The 22,326-nt window shown below is 45.8% G+C and overlaps 1 protein-coding gene, 1 long non-coding RNA gene and 1 pseudogene across 2 annotated transcripts; 2 read left to right on the top strand and 1 right to left on the bottom strand.

The window, feature by feature from the left end:
* Window positions 1-21,858, top strand: LOC116553258 (annotated as a pseudogene).
* Window positions 2,402-7,551, bottom strand: LOC116553267. The gene is made up of 2 exons (XR_004269681.1): window positions 7,095-7,551; window positions 2,402-2,793 (listed from the first exon to the last, which is right to left on the bottom strand). It is a non-coding gene; the product is annotated as an uncharacterized LOC116553267 (long non-coding RNA).
* Window positions 8,368-10,569, top strand: CUNH17orf100 (chromosome unknown C17orf100 homolog). The gene has a single exon (XM_032280596.1). It carries the CDS (start codon window positions 8,560-8,562, stop codon window positions 9,349-9,351), a length of 792 nt encoding a protein of 263 aa, XP_032136487.1. The 5' UTR covers window positions 8,368-8,559; the 3' UTR covers window positions 9,352-10,569.
* Window positions 21,859-22,326: the final 468 nt, after the last annotated feature.

Raw genomic sequence — 22,326 nt, 5'->3', positions numbered from 1 at the left:
GACAGTGTATACTCTATTTCACAGACGTGCGCAAATTGTAAACTTAGGCGGGAAGGGCCTCAGGGACTCACCCAGTTTCTCTGTTATAAGTTTATGTCTGACAAGATAAACAATTGGAAGCTATTAAATACAAATTTAAAATGCCCACCTGAATTAAGTAAGGGTAATTCAACGAATTTGGTCTGTGTAAACCCAGAACTTAGCTGGCTTTACTTTTATATCTTAGTCATGCTTTAAAACTTTGCACAGGGCAATTAATAGATTAAACCATAGTCCTCAAGGTTAAGTGTTTGCAAGAACAATGATTAATAAAAAATGTAGGGATATGTCAAATATTAAGCAAACTGTAATAAACCAAGTAAATTTTTTTCATGATGACTTTTTCTTTTGGAATAGTTGGAAAGATCCAAATAATGACTTCAGAAAAAACTTGAAAGTAACAGCAGTGCCTACACTACTTAAGTATGAAACAGTAGGTATCTTTCTTTAAATATGCTGGGCCTGTAATTCACTGTCAAAACTCTTTTAACTTGCTCTGGATCCAACTCTGATAAGATCTTGACACTGCATCTCAATTCCACTGCAGTTCAGAGTGCTGCTGAGAGTCCATTCCTATGGCCAATGCCAATAAACTGATAATGTAAATATCTAGCTATTAGGTCTTTTTCATGGTAAGTCACAGTTAACAAATTCTATAATCAGAAAGTAGGCTGACTCATAATTCCTTAAAACACCTGCATCAAGAGTTGTTTTCTATGTAATTCATAAGTCTGGTTAAAAAGGGCACCTCCTCTACTTCAGTCATGCCCCTGGGATCCTAAATTACAGAGTTGAGGGGAAGAAGAGGGTACTGGGCTTGCTGTCTCCTGTTTTAGTCTGTGGAGCTTCCTGGCATTTGGGGTTTAAGTCCCTTGAGCCAAGTATGTTAGTGATTCATCTTACAGCAAATATCTTGATTCCTAAAACTTGTTATAACTGGTTGATAGTTTCTCAATTGAGTAATTTGTCTTCAAAGATTAGTGTCATTCAAGGCAGAACTCATTCTACTCCTAGTAATGTTTTATAGGAGTAGTTAAGATTAGACTGTTCTTCTCTTACAGCCTCAAAAACTGGTAGAATGAGTGTCTTCAGGCCAACCTTGTGGAAATGTTCTCTGAAGATTAAGATTTTATGATGGCAATCATGTCTTGATTTCCTGATTTTAGTATCAAAAAACTGTATACTTGCTTTGAATTCATGTTAGCAATAAACGATGTTAAAAAACTGGCATGTGTCTAAACAATAGGGTGCTATTAAAATGCCCATGAACCTTTAGTTTGCTTGTAATATATCTTCAGAAGTAGCAGTAAAGGCTCAAAGGAATGTATTATTGAAAGTGACAGAAATGCATAAAAGCTCCTAAAGGTACAGAGGACACCTTCCAAATCTCTAAAGATCAGGATCTTTTAAATTCTATGTATCTGCAAAGCAACTGATACTCCTGAAACCCCTTCTTTGATTTTGGAATGTAGAACCTAACCTCACCACTGAAGGAAAGCACACTACCCGTAATCCAGCTTCTGCTTAATTCAGGCAGTTTTGTTTCATTTATTAAAAAACAAGACTCCTGAGTACTAGAGGCAGTTCGTTTTACAGCTATCTCAACGTGCTTTACTTGGGATGAGGCAGGTGGCAAAGAGGGGCTAGAGAGACTATATAACCTAGTGGTGGGAAGAACTCCAACCTGGGAGTCAGTCACACTGATGCTACCATTTACTAGCTGTGTAACCGTAGGCAAATTAAGTTACTCACCCTGTCCAAACCTCAGTTTTGTCTTCTATAAACAAGGTTCTGAGAATTCAAGGAAGAACTTAACATAGCACCTGGTTTGTGGTACCTCCCAAATCACTGTTAGCTTTTCCAAGTGAGCACCAGTATTTGAGGCTCCTCATCTTTGTTCTGAAGTCAAGAGACCAATTAGTAATTAACCACTAGTTGTCCTGCCATAACTAGGTCAAGTGAGGTCACAGTGATTCTTAAAGCCACCTTGCAAAGCAGGTAATAGAGATATTTCCTTTCCTGCAAAATTTAAGAACCTTTATGCAGCTCCTGTCTGGTGATTTAAAGAAGTCACTGACTCCGCTACTCTCACTTCATAGGTAAGAGTGGTAGAGTAGTTGATCTGAGACACAGTAAGGTTCCAGGAGAAGGCTTGCCCTACTATATGTCAGGAAAAGCTAGCTTTAGAATTCAGTATACTTGGTGGCCCACTCCTACCCCATGCCCCCCTGCCTTCTTAATTTGGTCTAAAGCACTTAATATTGCGTTCTTAATTTGGCCTAAAGCACTTAACTTTTCCATTCTTAATCAGCTGATTATGCTAAATGCTTAAAAAAGAAACACCTTAAAATCCACGTGGAAATCAAAGTAGAACACTTCAGGTTTAACAGTGATAGTCTATTGACAATAAAAAGTTAGCTGGATTGAAAAGCGCACTAAAGGTTCTAAGGGCTACCATAATAAGCTAGATAGGAAGAGTTTTCATTTTTTTTTTTTTTGTCTTCACTGTACAAAAGAAATATATATATATATGTATCTTCAGAGCCTCGTCTGTATCCAGTTTTTCATTTTCCCGATGTGTTATTTTGCTGTTGCTGCTCTGCCAAGGCTTGCAGAAGGCGCATCCACTTCCGGAATAGTGCTGCCAGTGTAGAATCTGCTGTTCATCAATAAATTTCGCACACTGGGCATTCACCAGCTCCTTTTGGAAGTGTTCATATTGGAGCAGCTCTAATGTGTAAACACTGAGGGTACCTGGGTTTAAGTTTATAAGTGAATGAACAACATAATTTAAGTAAATAATGCCAAGGTCTAATTCAGTTATTCTCTTAAAAATGATCTTGTAGCCTACCATTTCTATAACATTAACTTAGTACACTCTAGCAGCATAGGGTTTTTCCCCCGCATAGTCATCAAAAGTCAGTGTTCAGCAAAATTTTCAAGTGAGGAGGTTTAAGTTCAGAAAGATTAAATTAACTTGCTCAAGTCTACAGAACACAGTAACTGGTAAGCAGAGTGAAAATTTAGGGACAAACCTTGCTATTCCCTTCTAGTGGTTTCCAAGATGAAGAACATGAACATATTTTAGTAATTATGTGTTTAATTGATAGTTACTGGTTTTTCCATCAATAGTGATAAAAAGACAATTTTCAGTTTGAAAGAGGACTATGCATATACATTGTACTCTTGTCCACAGGGATATACCAATTCTGAAATTAGGTATACTCCAGGACTGGACAAGTAAATATACTGTGGATACGGAGAGCCAAATTTTGGCTATCAGAAAAGGAGTTATAGACAAGCAAAGGAAAAAGGCTAGAATGAACCCTGTGTTACTGAGCTGGTATTGAAAACAGTATGCACTTACGACTTTTAATATATAGAGACATAGATATATACGTGTGTGCATGTATACACACATACATACATATATAGAGTTCTTGAGCTTTGTGTACTAAGAGGGCCTAGAAGCAATGACACTGTGGTACTAATAAACACAGTGCCCGGTTTCCAAGGAGCAGGTTTCCTTGGAGAAAAGGCCGATTCAGGGATAAGACAGGGAAAGGACAAGATGAGCCTGGAACATTACGTAGTGCCAGAAGAAAACGTGCTAAAATTCTTAGGAGGATCAAAAGTATTCAGGAGCCAACTTGAAGGGACTCCTAATGGCCAAATCTGGAATACTCAGAGCAAGAAAATACATAATTAAAATTCACAGAATAAAAATAAGAATACAAAAGTCCATCCTAAATGGATGTAAATTTCTTTAATAATAAATAGAAAACGAGGAAAAGTACTTCCCTACAATCGAATTCCAAACTAATAAATGGAGAATGATAGAATTAGAAAACCACCACAGTGAAAATTGTTTCTTCAAAAGCAAGTATCTTCAAAAGATGCTAAAATTAATGGGCAAAAGTATATGTAATATGATATTTACATAGTCTCAAGGGATTTCCCCATAAGATACTTATTAAATATACAAGGAAAAATAGTAACTTGATACTGAGAAACCTAGAAGGTACCCCCCTCAACCAAGTTATCAAAATTAGTATCACCAGCAGTGGGACAAACAGACTTCATGTGACTATAGATATATGACAGATACAAAATCATTTCTGTTATAGTCATGGCAAAGAAAAGACCACTGAGATTAAAGGAGACTAAGAAAACAAGACAATAAATGCAATATGCAGGCCTAGACTGGATCCTGTACTGCATACAGCACACCAGCAGGACAACTGGCAAAATCTGACCTCTGTAGATTGGGTAATAATATTAATGTTCTGATTTTTGCTGATTGTATTGTTAAACATTTGGAATATCTGAGTGAGGAAAATATAGGAATTCTCTTTACTATTTTTTCAGGTATTTTGTAAGTGAAATTATTTCAAGTTGAAAAGACACAAAAGCATTTAAATGAGACAAAATACATTGAAATATAGGAAGTATGCAGATAAAGCCAAAGTTGTAGAAGTGATATGCAAATGACTAAAGTTTGGAAAATACGATGCTAGAGCGACGCTTCTAAAACTTTAATGTGTGTATGAATCACTTCTTAAAATGCAGACTGATTCCTTAGGTCTGCAGTGAGGCCTGAGCTCTGCGTTTCTAAAAAGCTCCCAAATGGAACCAATGCTGCTGATCCGAACACCACACTGAATAGAGGGCTTAGCAGCATGCTTCTAAGAGAGTAACTTCCAAGGGAGTAAAGGTTTGCTATCTACCCACTAAAAATACACAGTTGCTCTGATTGCTGGCTGCTTATGCTAGAATGCTCTATTCACACCTGCCCTGGCTAATTCCCTTTCATGACAGCATGAGTAGTTAAAATGACCAGGATATAAGTTCCAGCCAGGTAGCCTTTAACAAGGTACTTAACCTCTCTAAAGTTCAGTTTCTTCAGCTGTAAAATAATATGACAAGCAAGAGAAGTCTCAAGTAGCATTTGGTCGGTAACTAGAATTTAGACAGGCAGCGATTATATCAGAATATATTAGATGACAATAAAGAATCATACTCTGGATAGGCTACAAGTCAACAAGATGAAACAGAAGTAGTAAAGCAAAGTTCTGCATTTGGTGTTTTAGAAAATAAACAAGATAGGGAGAACTCAACAGCATTGATGAAAATAAGAACCGAAGGATTTAAGTTGACATTAATGCTCCCAGCAAGTCAACAATGTGATCCTCTCCCCACCCCCACTCCAAAAGTAATATAAACATAAGTTTAATTAATAGAGGTGTATGTCCACATAAAGAAAAGAAAGGACCTCTGGCCCACTGTACTCTGACCACATCTGAAGGCCTGTATTTAGTTCTTGGCTGAACTGCATAAGGTACAACTGCCAAATATCCAAAGGAGGGAACCTGAACTCATGAGAAGCCTGGGCACCATGGCACAATGGCTGAAGGGAGTTAAGAAAAACAGATGTAAGAGAGATGTTATAGTGGCAGCTACTGGTTAGCAATGAAGCAGGCCAAGTGGTAGAAAGTCTCTTCCACCAGGTGGAAAGCAGCTAGGAGTGACAGCTGCTCTCAGCTTCAGCCAGTTGTTAACTTGAAGAATTAAGATCTATGGCTGCTAGATCTTCCAGATTTTAAAGAGTAGCTGGCAATCTGCATTTATTAAATAAAACTTTTCGATCTTTAAATGCTGGCAAGCATTAAAAAAACATAAAAAACAAAAAACTAAAATCTTGGGCAGACTAAATAAAATGCCCAAAATGGGCTAATTTGTAATCTCTCTTGAATGTAAATATCTAAAAGGCTGTTGTCCTCAAGAGGGTATAGAATGGTTCTAGCTTAATCCAGGGACAAAGAGATTGAAGCTACAAGGAGGTATATTATATCACAATATAAGGAAGAACTTTATAACTTCTGGCTAACAATCGAATCCGCTGCCCTTGACAGAGTAACAGGGGATCAATGGAAACTTCCAGAGTGTAGATGACCATCTCTCAGCAACATTGTGGGTAAAATTAAACTTACTGGTGGATAAGGCTTCCAACACTGAGTGTAAATCTACACACATACAACACTTGTTGACATATACTTTTTAAAAAGTCTTTTCTTTGGATTATTAAACAGATAAAAAGCCAGAAAAGATACAAATGGTCCTGCAGGCAACACAAGATGTATATGCTTCATGAGTCATCTGTTACTGCACATAGAAAAGTGACTTTGAGACAAGTTTGAAACATTTTCCTCTCAAACTTTTTTTTTTTTTAAAAAGGCTCACTACTGCTTTCCGACTACCTGTTTAAGACAAAGCAGGGGTGTGAGTTCAAAGTGTAGTTGTTTTTTTACCATTAAAAGGGAATTGCTTTCTGGTTATAATATGCTTCCTGCAACTTAGTAAGCTTTTACAGGAAAGTGTCTGCTGAACAACCTGAATAGTAAACATATACTCATAAATGAATAAATGGATGTGAAGCATTTAGCACTGTTCTTGGCACATAAAAGGCCTTAAAGAAAAGATAGCAGCTCTAAGACTCAGGTAAGACTCCTCCAAACAACCCCAAACACCTTCCTTACAGATACCCTCTTTTTGTGTTCTTTAGTTTCAGCCCATGGCTATGTCACTACATTTACGGATTGTGAGTTCTTCAGGATCAGAAACCTGGTGAGATGGGAGGTTGGTAAAAGACAGGGTCAGACAAAGCAGAGCCAGATCATAGAGGGGTTTAGCCCAAAAAAGAGAGACTGGATTTTATTCCGCATGGAATGGAAAGCCATTGAAAGGTTCTAGGCAAAAAGTAAAGTGTTCTGATTTACATTTTTAAGTAATTAAGTTGGCTTCTGTGTAGAAAGCTGTTTTGCTTTGTTTGGTTTGGGGGTAGGGGCAGGGGGGCAGGAAGGTAAAAGTGGAAACAGAGATAACCAGGGAATAGATTACTGCAGTGATACAAGTTAGAGATGAGGGTGTCTTGTATTAACGTGGCAACAACTAAAAAAAGTGGAGAGATTCGAAATATATTTTTGCCAATGTGAAACTAAGAAATCTATTATATAACAAAGTATACACATGCTTAGGATTATAAAAATTAAACTTACTTTAGATACTTGGCATATTCTGGGTCTTTCCAGTAAAGCAAGTATTTAAGAAAATTAACAAAAGCTTTGTCTTTGAAGTAACCTCTCTAGGCAAGAATTGAAAAGCATTAAAAAAAAAGAAAATCTGTAGTTCAAACCAGTTCTTCAGCTATGATTTGTTACCCCTAATATAAAGGATCTAGTTACATAATATCCCCACCACCAACACACGTCGGATTCAAAACACAAGTCCCAGTGTGCACAATTACATCTATAAACCAGCATAAGTGTAATTTCATTCCAGTGAAAATGTGTACAAGTAGATACTATTTTGAATTGCAACTCTTCAGTCAGAAATTAATAGCTACTCAATTAATTGAACGAGGTGCTTAAAAACTTACAATTAAGGTAATTTGGGTTGGCTAAACATTGCACAAATTCCAATTCCAATTGAAACCGAAGTCGATTTCCAGAATCATCGAGGAGACAAGAGAGCAAAAATCACCAAAAATAAAGGTCACTGTATATAACACTGATTTGTGGTAAGGAAAGAATAAAGAAACCTGACTAATATTGAGATGTTCTTCCTAAACTGGGAATGGGTGGAGATAAACCTTTCTTCGAAATCTAAGAAAAGCGGAGCCTTGATTAAAAGGATTAAGTTAGAAATTTCTATAAAGAGAAATCATCAAAGAAAACAGCCACACAAACGGAGCAGAATTCTTACCACTTGTGGGCCACTTTGCAGGAATTTTAAGTGATCACTTAGGTAGGCTGTAATAATTGTGACTTCTCCTATTTTAATAATGCGTTGTAACAACTGTTAACGGTGATTAAGTTTCGAAAAAGCTACGTGCTGAATCCGTTAAGAAAAGCTTAGCATGCAAGCCGAAAAAGAGACTGCAGAGAGCCTAAAAGGTCGTGGAGTGTATGCATATATGAGAAGCACCAGCAGCAGAATGACACACAAGTCTAGCGACGATATTTCAAACATGCAAGCTCGTGAGAAGCAGAAAACCAATTAAGGAGGACATGATTTAACACCCACGTCCTCTCTTAATCTCGCCCACGCTGGGGAGCTGGTGGTTTTTGAATAGCAAAGATGTGGAATAAACCAAATTAGGAGAACTGCGAAAAGTACCTTGGTCTTTCTAGACGCCACAAGAGCCTTCTCTCCTCCCTGTCCAAATACGAACCCTGCCGAGTGAGGCCTGAAAGGCGGCCCCGGGGAAGCGGTCTGGGCCTAGGAGAATTCCATCTGTGAAGACTCCAGGCTCAGAGAGCCACTCACCTGTCTCCATAGCGACAGCGGCGACCGTAACAAACGGAGACACCAACTCGCCACCAGCAGGACAAAGCAAAAGCCCAAAATGGGGAGGGAAGTTCCGGAAACCACGGCTCCCTCTTCCGGTCTCGGGGCATTGTGGGATGAGGGGCGGGGAGGCTCCGCCCATCCCCGGCCAGCTCCACCCCCGCTGGCTCCAGAATGGCAGAGGGTGGGGATGGGGCCTTGGGAGCGACCGAGCGGCAGGAGCCCAGTGTTTTAGCCATCGAAGGACCATGGTGCTTCCATGTCACCATGTTGTGGTGCTCCCGCCTGTGGCAGTACAGTAGTTTTCCTCTGTTTTGCCTGCGGTGGCCATTGGTATGTGGGGTGCCCAGAGGCCTCCCTGACCCCCTCACGCCTGGCAGAATGGCCTCAGCTCGAGGAGACAAGCAGGCTTCGCCCCGGGTGGGGACCGCCTGCTACACAGAGACATCCACGGTCCTCGTGGAGACCTGGTCCCACCGCGTGGAGACGTCGTCCCAGCGGGTGGAGACCTCCCAACGCTGCAGTGAGGAGCTCTCCCTCTCACCGTCAGGAAAGCGGCTCCCTAGCGTCCTCGAGGCGTCCTCCCTGCACGTGGAAGCCTCCTTGAAGCACATGGAAACGGCCTCCCACCACGTCAGGGCCTCGTCCCTGCAGATGAAGACTTCTCTGCACCGCGCGGAGAGCCCGGCCCCTCGGGCCAGGCCGGCTGCTCCCCACCGAGGGAAAAAATGGCCTGATGAGATGCTGCTTCCCAAGGGCCACCAAGGAGCCAGGGCCCTCAGCCAGGACAGAAAGGCCTCCAGCTGCCAGGTGGACCAATGTTTTTTGGTTTCATGGAAACAGCCCATAAATCAATGTAAGAGACAGCCAAGCCGCCATTCCAATAAACATCCAAGGTTTATTGACCGTCGTCCTGCAGCATCTTGGACCAGCCTACTTTTGACCCAGCGAATTATTTTCACTTGAAGCCAGCACAAAAGGTTTTCAGGCCCAGGATGTTGTATAAATCGGGTTGATGGACAAAGAGGCTGTTTGAGCCTTTGAGCCAGGCGAGTTTGGGATCCAAAGCCCTCAGATGACCTTAACCCCTTAGGAACAGAGACCAAACTGAAATCATGACCTGTGGAATGATTCCGTGCCTGCTAAAAGCTTGAGAGGCAACAGACTCATAAATTAGTAATTGGGCTTTGTTTACGTTTCAAAGTAAATGGTTTTCTTTATGTTAAGTCTTTGTACCTGGCACACCTATCCATACACTTTTTTAAGGTAGGTTAGATGTACTTAAAAACTACAGCAAACCCACCAGCAAGCAAAAATAATCTTAGAAGAGAAAGTGAAAGGAGGTCATGGAAACCTGACCTGAGGTTTGAAGAAGATGGACAAGAGTCATATTTATTGAGAACCTGCTCTGTGCCAGGCACTACAGATGCTCCTCCACTTTCGATGGGGTTACCTCCCAATAAACCCATTGTAAGCTGAAAATATGGTAATTTGAAAATGCGCTTACTATCTACAACCTACTAAATATCGTAGCTTAGCCTAGCCTACCTTAAACACGTTTAGGACACACTAGCCTAAAGTTGAGCAAAATCATCTAACAGAAAGCTTATTTTATAATAAAATGTTGAATATCTCATGTAATTTATTGCTTACTATACTAAAAGTGAGAAACAATGGTTGTATGAGTACTTAAAGTAGTATTTTTACTGAATGTCACTTTTGTACCATTGGGAACTGTCTGTATTCTGGGAACTTGGACTATAGCAGTAAAAAAGGCAAAGACCCAACTCTAGTGGAGCTTACACTCTGGTGAAAAGGTAAACAAGCAATGATGAAAGGAGACAATTTTCTACTGTGATTAGCACTATAAAGGAAATATATGGGTAATGTGATAGAGATTACTTACTCATTAGGTGACATTTAATCTGAGATATGTGTGAACGAACAGTGATCTGGAAAGGGGACATTCTAGGCAGAAGGAACAGCAAATACAAAAGGTGGATGGAACAAGTTTTGAATGCTCAAGGAACAGAAAGAAGGCCAGTGTGGCTGGAGTGAGATAGGGGCAATTCTATACACATGGAAGCAGAATGGAAGACAGGAGATTAAAGCAAGCAGGGGCCAGTCCACAGAAGGCCTTCTAAGCCACAGTAAGGAGTTTGAGATTTATTCTAAGGTCAACAGGAAAACATTGGAGGGTCTCCAACAGGGGAATGACATGATGGCATTTACATTTTAAAAATATCCTTCTGGCTTCTGTGTGTAGAACGTGGGACAGTGGTTCTCAACGAAGTGTGATTTTGTCCCCCAGATGATATATGGCAATTTCTAGAGACATTTTCGTTTGGTGGAAAAGTTGGGGGGTGGTGCACAGAAGGTGCTACTAGCACCTGGTGGGTAGAGGCCAGGGATGCCACCTCACATCCTACAGTGCACGGATCAACACCCCCACCCTCTCTGCCAACAACGAAGAATCACTGGTCCCAAAATGTCAATAGTGCCGAGGCTGACAAACACTGACAGTTCTAGCAGTTTGAAAAGCTAGAACATGGTCCACTGGGGCAGCACCCCACTTCTGCACATCAGGATTGCAGTGAGACCTAAGAAACAGTCATGGAAGAGGGTTACCTCTAAGGTTAAGGAGAAGTCATCAAAGAAAACAGCAACACAAACGGAGAATTCCTACCACTCGTGGGCCACTTTGCAGGAATTTTAACAGTGATCACTAACGTAGGCTGTAGTAACTGTGGCTTCCCCTATTTTAATAATGCGTTGTAACAATTGCTAACAGTGATTAAGTTTCGCAAAAGCTATGTGCTGAATCTGTTAAGAAAAACTTAGGATGCAAGCTGAAAAAGATACTGCAGAGGGCCTAAAAGATCACCGAACGTACGCATATATAAGAAGCACAAGTAGCAGAATGAAACACAAGTCTGGCGACAATATTTCAAACGTATGCAAGCTCATGTGAGAAGCAGAAAGCCAATCAAGGACGCGCTTTAAGACATAAGGAGGACACGCATTAAGACCCAACTCCTCTCCCTTAGTGTCGCCCACGCTGGGGAGCTGGTGGCGTCGTGTTTGAATAGCAAAGATGTGCAAACAAACCAAATTAGGAAAACTGCAGAGTACCTTAGCCTTTCTAGACGCTACAAGAGCCTTCTCTCCTCCCTGTCCACATACCCTGCAGAGAGTGAGGCCTGGAAGGAGGCCCCAGGGAAGCGTGAGAAGCGGTCTCGGCCGAGGAGAGTTCTATCTGCAACGACTCCAGGCTCAGAGAGCTACTCACCTGTCTCCATAGCGACGGCAGTGGCCATAGCAAATAGACACTGAATCAACACCAGCCCAACAGAGCAAAAGCCCGGAGGAGCTTAAGAAGTTCCGGAAACCACGGCTCCCTCTTCCCGTCCCGGGGCATGTGGGATATGGGGGCGGTGGCTCCGCCCATTCCTGGCCTCGCGGGCTCAGCCCAGGCTGGCTCTCTAATGGCAAGGGTTCGGTGCCCGGCTGTGGGAGCGCCCGAGGGGCAGGATCCCAGGGAGGCAGAGAGTTTTACCCTCAAATGGAGTGAGTACTGGCTGGGCGCGGTGGCTCACGCCTGTAATCCCAGCACTTTGGGAGCACGAGGCGGGTAGATCACGAGGCCAGGAGAGCAACTTGGCCAAGATAGTGAAACCCCATCTCTACTAAAATACAAAAGTTAGCCGGGCGTGGTGGTGCGCGCCTGTAATCCCAGCTACTCGGGAGGCTAAGGCAGGAGAATTGCTTGAACCCGGGAGGTGGATGTTGCAGTGAGCCGAGATCGCGCCAGTGCACTCCAGCCTGGGCGAAGAAGTGAGATTCCGTCTCAAAAAAAAAAAAAAAGGATGGTGGGGGGGAATGAGTCCCAGAGTCTGGCACAAGGAAGACAAGTGTGCAAAGTTGGTGGAATGAATTCAGTAGCCTACATATACCTTCCTCAAGCGCCACGGCAGACTGGGTCTCCTTGCCTACTTCACCCTTTCCTGCAATCCAACTTGTGAGGCGTGTGTGCGTGTGTGCGTGTGTGTGTGTGTGTGTGTGTGTGTGCGCGCGCGTGCGCACGCGCTTCCCTTTAGATGGAGGTTGGCTTCCCAGCCATCCAGACTTGCCCCAAAGTCCGTGGTACACGCTCGCATTACTCCTTTCCCCACCTCGCCTGCCTGCTGTAGCAGGCTTTGATTCCTTCTTCCTGCGTGTTTTGGACAGAAAACACGCAGGTGGCACACAGTAAGCGCTTAATAAATGTCCCGGCTACGCGATCTCCTTGGAAGTGAGGGGATGCTCCTGTGCGCCCCTCGTTGCACAGAGCTCCCTTGTCTGAAAACTCAGCGGTCACTGGAGGGGTCGTCGGCCCTCTCAATTTCTCTATTTTAAAAAGCCGTTTCAAGCGCCAGCGCTGTTGAATCTCCGACCTTTCGGGCTTTATCGCCTGGGGTGGGGTGGGTGGTGAGAGGGAACGGATGGGAAGCCAAGACAGGAGAACACTCCCGATTTGCCGACCCACATCTCATCGTATATCATATCAACCTGGAGTTCCACCGGGTCCTGTTACTTTTTTTTTCTTCCACCAACCCCAAATTCCCATCACTGGTCTAGCTCTCCCCCAGTTCCCCAAATCCGGATGTCTATCCCAGGGAACTTCAAAGAAACTTGCCCGAATGAGGTCCGCCCCTCTTCCGACCTCCCAGAACTCTCCTCCTGCCTCCCCTGGTGTCACCCGCGCCTCCTCCCTTGCTTCACCTCCCTCACCTCACCTCCCGCTAAAGAATTCGGCGCAGTCAGTTCTAGACCCTGAGCATCTCCCGCGTCCTTGCTCAATATCCGCCCCGCCCCCGACCGCTCACGTCCCCTTGAACCTGCTGAGCCCTGCTCCCCACACCCCCATGCTCTTGCTCCGAGCTTCGGAGAAAGAAAATGCGCACAGAGCGGGTGGCCCCGCAACTCCACGGTGAGGAAACGGAGGACGGAAGGTGGAAAGGCGCACTCCTTCCTCCCTTCTTCCCTCCCTAGGGTGGGCAGCTGGTGACACACAGTAAACGCTCAATAAATGTTCCCGCTGCTCGATCTCCTTGGAAATTCAGGGATGCTTCTGAGTGCCAGCTTTGGCGCCTGGAAACTGCAGTCGCCGGAGCGGTCGTCGATCCTCCTGCCTTCTCGATTTTAAAAGTCGTTTCACACCTCCAGCGGCCTCGCCACCTCTGCTGCAGACCTGCCAAGCCCTTCTGAAGCCAGAAGGACTTCTCCCTAATTCACTCCCGCTGCTTAACACGTTTGAATGGCTTCCGCTTATTCTCGGGACCAAATGCAAAGCCTTTGGGGCCACCTTCAAGAGCCTCCCGACCTGCTGACCCTGTCTGTCACGTTCTGTCCCTGCCTGTCACGCCTTTCCCCTATCTACCCTCTCACTATTCCTGGCTGAGCCATCCCCACCTCCAGGTCTCCGGGAAGGCTGTCCCCAGGCCGGTGGGGCCCCTGAAGGGCCTCGGGGGAGGGGGTCGCACAGCGGGAATTGCCACCAGCACGTCCCGGCTTCACAGCGCGCTTGTCCAGGGCACGGCTCCGGGTTCCCAGCGCCCAGCCCAGGGCTTAGAACAGTCAATGACCACAGGGAAGAGAAAGTGAAGGAAGGAGCAACCCTTCTACCTGCTGCCCTCTTCCCCTCAGAACCGAGTCCCGCTCCCCCGCTCTCTTCGCACCGCTTTTTCAGAGGCTCCGAGGAAGGGCGTGGGCGCTGGAGGGCTTAGCCGAGTGCCCCTTGGCCAAGCCCCACCGGGTCCGAGCCTCTGCTGCCGCCCGCCCACAGGAGACCAAAGTCCAGGTGAAAGTACCGGAGTACCTGGGGCCGCTGCTGTTTGTAAAACTGCGCAAACGGCACCTCCTCCAGGGCGACGCCTGGTTCTGCAGCTGGATCGAAGTCAGGTTCCCTTGTTATCGCTGGGTGGAGGACGACGAAGTCCTGAGCCCTGGTGAGCGCGGGGCTGGGGATGTCAGGAGGCCTCTGGGGTGCGAGAGAAGCTGGAGGGATGCGGGTGTGGAGGAGAGGGTGCGGGATGGGGGCGCTGGAACCTGAAACGCAGGGGTCTTCGGGGGTGTCGAAGGGGCAGTGGATGCAGCTGGCACAGAGTGGCTGGAGGCTGGGGAAGGGTCGCGGTGCTGAAGGGGCAGGGGCCACCCAGAAGGCAGGGGTGATGAGGCTTTCCTGGCAGGAAGGAGAAGAGACTCGCAGAAAAAGTCATTGGCCAAGCCCTCCCCCCTCCTTCTAGGCCACACTGTGGTCGGCGACCCCCAAGGCCTGTTCAGGAAACACCAGGAAGAGGAGCTGGAAGAGAGAAGGAAGCCGAACCGGTGAGCCCTCCTCCCCTGACCCCAGGGAGCTCCTGATGCCTCTAGCACCCCTGCCTGATTTCACTCCTGCCCCACAGGTGGGGAAACTGGAAGGATGGGTTAGTTCTGAATGTGGCTGGGGCCAAACTATGTGACCTCCCTGTGGATGAGCGATTTCTGGTAGACAAGAGAGTTGACTTTGAGGCTTCTCTGGCCAACGGCTGAGAGCAAGGGGTGGCTGGGTGAGAGGGAGGTAGAAGGCAAGGGACTTATGGGCTGCACTGCACGGGCCCAAGACAGGTGCCTGTGGTTGTAATGCTGGAGTCTCAGAATGATGTTCAAACCCTTTGCCCCATCCTTCCCTGAAGGCTGGCCAACCTTGCTATCAAAGACTCTTTAAATGTTCTGACTTGCTGGAAGGCTCTGGATGACTTCAACCAGACTTTCTGGTGCAGCCAGAGCAAGCTAGCAGGTCAGTCCCCCACCCTGATACATCTGCTAGGACGCTTACCCCCAGATCTCACCCAATCCAGGGGAATTGGAAGAACCAGGTTGGGGAGACCAGAGACTTGGGTCCTCTGGTGGGCTGGAGTCAAGAAGTCATGTGTGATGAGGTTGGAAGGACCAAGAGCTCAGATCCCACAACTTGCTCAACAGCTGCCTTCCCCAGAGTGTGTGCGGCACTTCTGGAAGGAAAATGCCTTATTTGGGTACCAGTTTCTTAATGAGGCCAACCCCATGGTGCTGAGGTGCTCTAGTCACCTTTCTGCCTGCCTTGTGTTCCCTCCAGGCATGGAGGAACTGCAGGCCCAGCTGGAGAAGGAGCTGGAGGTAAGGCCATCAGAGCCCTGAGGAGGCTCAGCAGTGAAGTGAGGCAGGCTGGCATCAATGATGCCGCTGCGGGACCCACTGTGGGCCTGGCTTGCTGCCAGCCGGCAAGGAGGGATTCTGCAGGAGAGGCCCTGAGGGGTCCTGGGGAAGCTCAGCTGCACAGCCTCCTTTCCACACAGAAGTAGCATTCTGCAGAGGGACGGTGTGCAAGGTGGAATGGTTGATAGAAACAGGGTCAATCACAGTAAGGTGACTGGGCCTTGGTGCGAGGGATTAAGGGAGTGTGCAGAGTGTGCAAGGTCAGAGTGCTGTGGCTGTTAATCAGGAGGCAACTTGGAACAACAGAGAGGAAATTCATGGGATTACAGGGCAGTTAGGCTTGGACGTAAACGCTGGTTCTGTTATTTGTAAGCTGTGTGACCTCAGCTTACCTCTCTGATTATCTGCTTTTACTTCTGTAAAATTGAGGCTCATTCGACTATGTATAAAAATTATAAGGCTGGGCACAGTGGCTCATAACCTGTAATTCCAGTACTTTGGGAGGCCGAGGCAGGAGGATTGCCTGAGCCTAGGAGTTGGAGGCCAGCCTAGGCAACATGGTGAAATTCTCTCTACAAAAATACAAAAATTAGCGCCTGTCATTTCTGGTGTAGTGGCAGGCACCTGTAAGTCCCGGCTACTTGAGAGGCCAAGGTGGAAGGATCACCTGGGCCCAAAGAAGCTAAGTCTGCAGCGAGCCATGGTGATCCTGCCACTGCACTCCAGCCTGGCCAACAGAGAAGACCCTGGCTCTAAAAAAAAAAAAGTGATATGAGCAATAAGCACATGATCCATTACCTGGTACAAAGTAGGGGATGGAGACAAGTCAGCTCCCCTCTCTGTCTTCCCCTTTGGAGGAATCAGAGTAGGAAGAAGATGCCTTATGCTGATAGCAGCCCTTGGACTCTTCCCTACCCAGTGAGGCACACTGTTTGAAGCTGACTTCTCCCTGCTGGATGGGATCAAGGCCAACATCATTCATTGTAGCCAGCAGCAACTAGCTGCCCCTCTGGTTATGCTGAAGCTGAAGCCTGATGAGAAACTCTTGCCCATGGTCATCCAGGTGAGAGGACTCAGGATTTCTGCTCCCAGTCTCCGGCCTTCTCAGTTCAGCCCCATATTGAAATGCACTGAGCACCATCTGCAAAGGCGCTGGGGTGTAAGACGTCGGGAAGACCTGAAAGGAGGAATGTGCCAAGTCTCTGAACTGAAGCCTTGCAGTGTAGCTGAAGACACAGACTGGACCAGTCTGCAGAAGCTTCAGGACTGAGGAAGTTCCTGAGGACAGAGACAGCCCAGGAGGGATCTGGGGAGGTGGGTGTCACAAGCCTTGGAGGAGGGCCAGGTCTCAAGACAAGCAGGAGGGAGAGGAAGGACCCATCTTCAGGGGCAAGACAAACTGGGTAGAAGCTGAGGTAGAGGAGTCAGGACAGTTGGACTGGGGGTCAGACTAAACCAGGCTAAGGAGAACGAGGTGGGGAGCTGGAGAAGGCCGTGCTGAAATGTGCTGCGGGCACACGGTGTGGGCAGTCGTGTTTAGGATGAGTTAGAGAGGGGAGATGCTAGAAACGGGGATTAGGGTGACACACTCCAGTACTGGCCCCAGGAAGAGGGGAGCTCACATGTGGGTAGTGACCATCGGGATGGAGAGGACAGATGGATGCGAGTGCAAAGAGAGATCAAGGAGAGAGGAAAGGGAAGCCAGGCCAGGTGCCTGCAGAAATAGCACGGATAAAGAGGACAGGGTGCTCAGGTAGGCTTTTGTCTGGCCAATATTGAGGTAAAGGGAAGACACTGAAATTGTCCAGCAGGCAGCTGAGAACTAGAGATTTAGTCCTTTGTGTAGAGGTGGGACTGAAAGATGAGATTTCGAAATCAGAGCGTGGGATGAAGGAAGCAGGCAGTTTGAAACTTGTCCACACTGTGGGGACTGAAAGGGGAAGTGGAGGCTGGAGGAGGCCCTAGAGGGGCAGTTTCTGCAGAATGCTGGAGGCAGAGCAGCTTGCAGGGTGCCAATGCAGCGAGCGGGGAGGAAAGGGCAGGGAGGAAATGGTAGCTACAGGGAGCGGCAGCAGTGAGACGGGGAAAGCAAAACACCTTTGGAGGACAAGGGCAAGGTTAAACACTCAAGGGAGGGGATCAGATTGCGGAGCGCCTGGCACTCATGCCTTCTCTCCCCACGTCTTGCCCCTGCTCCAGGTCCAGCTGCCCAGCACAGGATCCCTGCCACCTCCGCTTTGCTCGTCCATAGATCCTCCAATGGTCTCGCTTCTGGCCAAATGCTGAGTGCATAGCTCTGACTTCCAGCTCCATGAGCTGTGGTCTCATCTTCTGGGGACACTTGATGGCTTAGGGCATTGCTGTGGCCATGCTGAGGTGCCTTCCATTGATAAATCCTATCTTCAAGGTAACACCTTATTCGCTTTTCTCCCATATTCAGCTGAATACTTGATGGGGACCTTTGTTTCTCTAGAGTTATCTTTCTGTACCGTGCTCTCAATTTCTGCATGCTGCCCTGTGAATTCTGGCTGTATTGGCCTCCCAGTACTGCCAGGTCTTTCTGTCTCCTTAAATCAGGAAGATGGTAGGACTCTGCTGGGGTTCCTTCTTCCTACTCTGCAGCTGGGAAGCTTTCTCCAGGCAGTAAGCTGGGGCAATTGTGGGGCCCACTTTTGTCTGTTTCTTATTTCAGGAAAGAGGGTAAATCCAGTTCCTTGTCCTTCACTCCAGCTGAAAGTCTCTTTCTCATTATTTTATATACATTTTGTTGAAGATTAACTTCATAATTTAGTTTTTAGACAACAGAATATCAGACAGGACTGTGACTACATTTATGGAGTGGTGACTTTTGGGACCTCATGTATCTCTTTTCTCAAGGAGAGACTAATAGTATCTTTATTTCTGAAGAATCATTGCGTTGTGTGAGATAGAAAAGAATGTTTTTTCTTTTTGGTATGGAAGTTTAAATATAATACTGGTTAACCAATAGAATTGACTGTGGCAGTTGGACTTTGTGCCTTGGCTCTGACCCGCTACCTTCTATACTCAGCTTTATGCCAAGGCTAGGTCTCTGCAAACCAGATTTCTGCCTTGCCACCTGGCTCCATGTTGAGCTCATACCAGCAACTACTTCACCCTGGTAGCGGCAGTTCCTTCTCTTAGTGGCAGCTGAATCCAGGTTGCAACTTTCTAATGTTTGAAGAACCAATTTTATCGCATCCCGGTTCAGAATACCGGTACCAGCCAACTGGCGCCCCTGATCAAAAGTCTGAGTTGCAGCTCTCCAGGGTCCTTCCTCCAAGTTTCTAAAGTTTTAGTAATTCTAAGTTGTTCTTTCCTGTCTACGAGTGGGGTAGAGCATCTTTTCAGATGCGTATTGCCACTGTGAGTTTTGTTTTCTGAGACTTCTCTGTTCATATCTTTGCTTGTTTTTCTTCTTTCATGTCTTTTTCTTACCTGAGTCCTTTAAATAGTCTGAATACAAAGTCTCACTTATTTGCATTGCAAACCTGTTCTCAAAGTTTTTGGCTTGCTCCCATCTTTGAATTTTTTTTTTTTAAGTTTCAAAAGACAGTTTCTCAGCTTTATCTATGTGCTTTTATCTTACTGGATATAGGAAAAGAAGTTCTAGTCAAAGGTTATTAGATTTATTAAACAAGAGTTAAAGTTCCTTGGGTTCCTTTCCTTCAGGGTTGACATTAGCTGAGTGCATAGGTAACTGGTTTCTAAGAAGTCATAATCTCATTAAAATTCATCAAGAAATTGCTCAAGCATTTAATCAGACATACAACTGATTTCCAAGAAGAGTTTTGTGGCTTATATTTCCCAAACATGCTTGCCCTAGCCAGTGTGTGGGACACTCTTCTTTTACAGCATATATGTTTCATGAAAACTTGTATATCAGTACATATGTACTATATCTTGAAGCAAACTTCATTTTTGACTCTGTGTCACTGTCCATGAGGTTTGAACAACACTGCTGTTCTTAAGAGCTGAGATCTAATCAAGGCCTCAGGAATTCCTGGGGTCCCTGAACCTGTCCTTGCCTGTAGTAAACCTCTTTATCTTTGCGGGCACCTAGGGGAGGTTCTCCTGGATGTCTGCACAGACATCCTGCATAGCTGTTACACTCAGAAGTCTATCCATCCCAGGTCTGCTTTTTGCCTCATAAGATTTCATTTGCAAAAGGATCCCAATGCTGAAACAAAATCTTTGAACATCAGCAAGCTAATCTAATCCCATTGTTTTCCTATCAGGAAACTGAGGCTCAGAGTGAAAACACCTTGCCAGTTACATGGCATTTGGCCCACCTGCAGTGGCACTGTCCCCACCAGTCTACTAGAGTAGCAAAGATTTCACCATGGAAACTCATGTACTTAGTGTTAATGGCCTGTCCACATTTCCCTTTGAAAAGACCAGGAGAAGCCGGGCATGGTGGCATGCACCTGTAATCCCAGCTACTGCAGAGGCTGAGATGGGAACTGCTTGAACCAGGGAGGTTACAGTGAACTGATATCGCACCACTGCACTCCAGCCTGGGCGACAGAGCAAGACTCCATCTCAAACAAAATAAAACAAAACAAAGCAAACAAACAAAATGAAAACAAGAAAAGAAGAGCTAGGCATGGTGGTGGGTACCTGTAATCCCAGCTACTCGGGAGGCTGAGGTAGAGAATTGCTTGAATCTGGGAGGCAGAGGTCACAGTAAGCAGGGGTCATATCAGTGCACTCCAGGCTGGGTGACAGAGCAAGACTCCATCTCAAAAAAAAAAAAAAAAAAAAAAAAAAGACCAGGGGAGAAGGGCTAAGTGGTTACATTGCTCCTTAGTGTATATTCATTGATCAGATTCTTTTGCCAGATCCAAGGCTACATCACCCATTAGTCATGATAGGGTATAGTCCTAAGGCCTGTGAATTTTTCAAGGGCCTGCAAAAATGGTTGAGGTTCGAAAAATGCATTGGCTTCAAAATACAGAAAGAAAACAGGCTGGTGTTTTCTGGGATTAATGGTGGCTCACACCTTTAATCCCAGCACTCTGGGAGGCCAAGGCTGGCAGATCATGAGGTCAAGAGATCGAGACCATCCTGGCCAACATGGTGGAACCCTGTATCTACTAAAAATATAAAAATTAGCTTGGCATGGTGGCACATGCCTGTAATCCCACGTACTCGGGAGGCTGAGGCAGGAGGATCGCTTGAATCTTAGAGGCAGAGGTTGCAGTGAGCCGAGATTGCACCACTGTGCTCCAGCCTAGTAACAGAGTGAGACTCCATCTCAAAAAGAAAAAAGAAAGAAAATTGAAATTAATCAGTGATAAAGTTTGGATATTTGTTTCCTCAATCTCCTGTTGAAATTTGATCCCTGGTGTTGGAGATGGGACCTCGTGGGAGGGGTTTGGACCATGGGGGTGGATCTCTCATGACTGGCTTAACGCCATTCTTGCAGAATTGAGTTCTCACTCCTGGCTCCAGCAAAATAATGCTGTTAAAAAGAGTCTGGCTTTCGGTTTTCAGCTCAGAGGAGGCCAAGGTGAAACTTTCTCCCGTCATCCTGAGTCCTGGTTCATCCAACACCAGCTGCCTCCACCATGCTGCCGAAGTTCACCCCAACGAGATCAAAGTCATATACCTGGGGTGCACCAGGGGTGAAGTCGGTGCCGCTTCTGCATTGGCCCCCAAGATCAGCCCCCTGGGTCTGTCTCCAAAAAAGGTTGGTGATGACATTGCCAAGGCAACAGGTGACTGGAAGGGCCTGAGGATTACGGTGAAACTGACCATTCAAAACAGACAGGCCCAAATTGAGGTGGCGCCTTCTGCCCCTGCCCTGATCATCAAAGCCCTCAAGGAACCACCAAAGATAGAAAGAAACAGAAAAACATTAAACATAGTGGGAATACCACTTTTGATGAGATCGTCAACATTGCTCCACAGATGTGGCACCAATCTTTAGCCAGAGAATTCTCTGGAACCATTAAATCCCATTAAACAGATCCTGGGGACTGCCCAGTCTGTGAGCTGTAATGTTGATGGCCGCCACCCTCATGACATCATAGATGACATCAACCGTGGTGCTGTGGAATGCCCAGCTAGTTAAGAGGCACAAAGGAACATATTTCAATAAAGGATCATTAAAAAAAGTCTGGCGCCTCCCTCCTCTCTTGCTCCTTCGCTCACTCCTTGTGATGCCTGTCCCCCTTCACCTTCCACCATGAGTAGAAGCTGCCTGAAGCCCTCACCAGAAGCATATGCTGGTGCCATGGTTCTTGCACAGTCTGTAAGATTGGGAGCCAAATAAATCTGTTTTCTTTGTAAATAACCCAGCCCCACGTGTTCCTTTATAGCAATGCAAAATGGACTAAGACAGTAAGTCCCAGTGTGCCTAAATTTTAGTATGCATCGTATGATATGGATCAGGATCTCCAAAAATAAGAACATGTAGGACCTAGGAAGGCATCTCTGGAAAGGCGTCTACAGATATCTGGGCTCTGCGGAGATGACAGTGTGGCGCCTTCTCTCTATAAGGCATAAGACTGATAGATTCAGCACAGCATTTGGTCAGGAGTGGCCTAAGACAACACATTTCTTTTTTTTTAATATTATTTTTAATTTAATCAATTATTTTTTTTTTTTTGAGATGGAGTCCTGCTCTGTTGCCCAGGCTGGAGTGCAATGGTGCAATCTTGGCTCACTGCAATCTCTGCCTCCTGGGTTCAAGTGATTCTCCTG

Source organism: Sapajus apella, unplaced genomic scaffold (assembly GCF_009761245.1).
Source record: "Sapajus apella isolate SASKATOON/1434 unplaced genomic scaffold, GSC_monkey_1.0 scaffold12, whole genome shotgun sequence".
Lineage (NCBI taxonomy): Eukaryota > Metazoa > Chordata > Mammalia > Primates > Cebidae > Sapajus > Sapajus apella.
The sequence above is the reverse complement of the archived record's forward strand: the minus strand, read 5'-3'. Positions and strand labels throughout refer to the sequence as shown.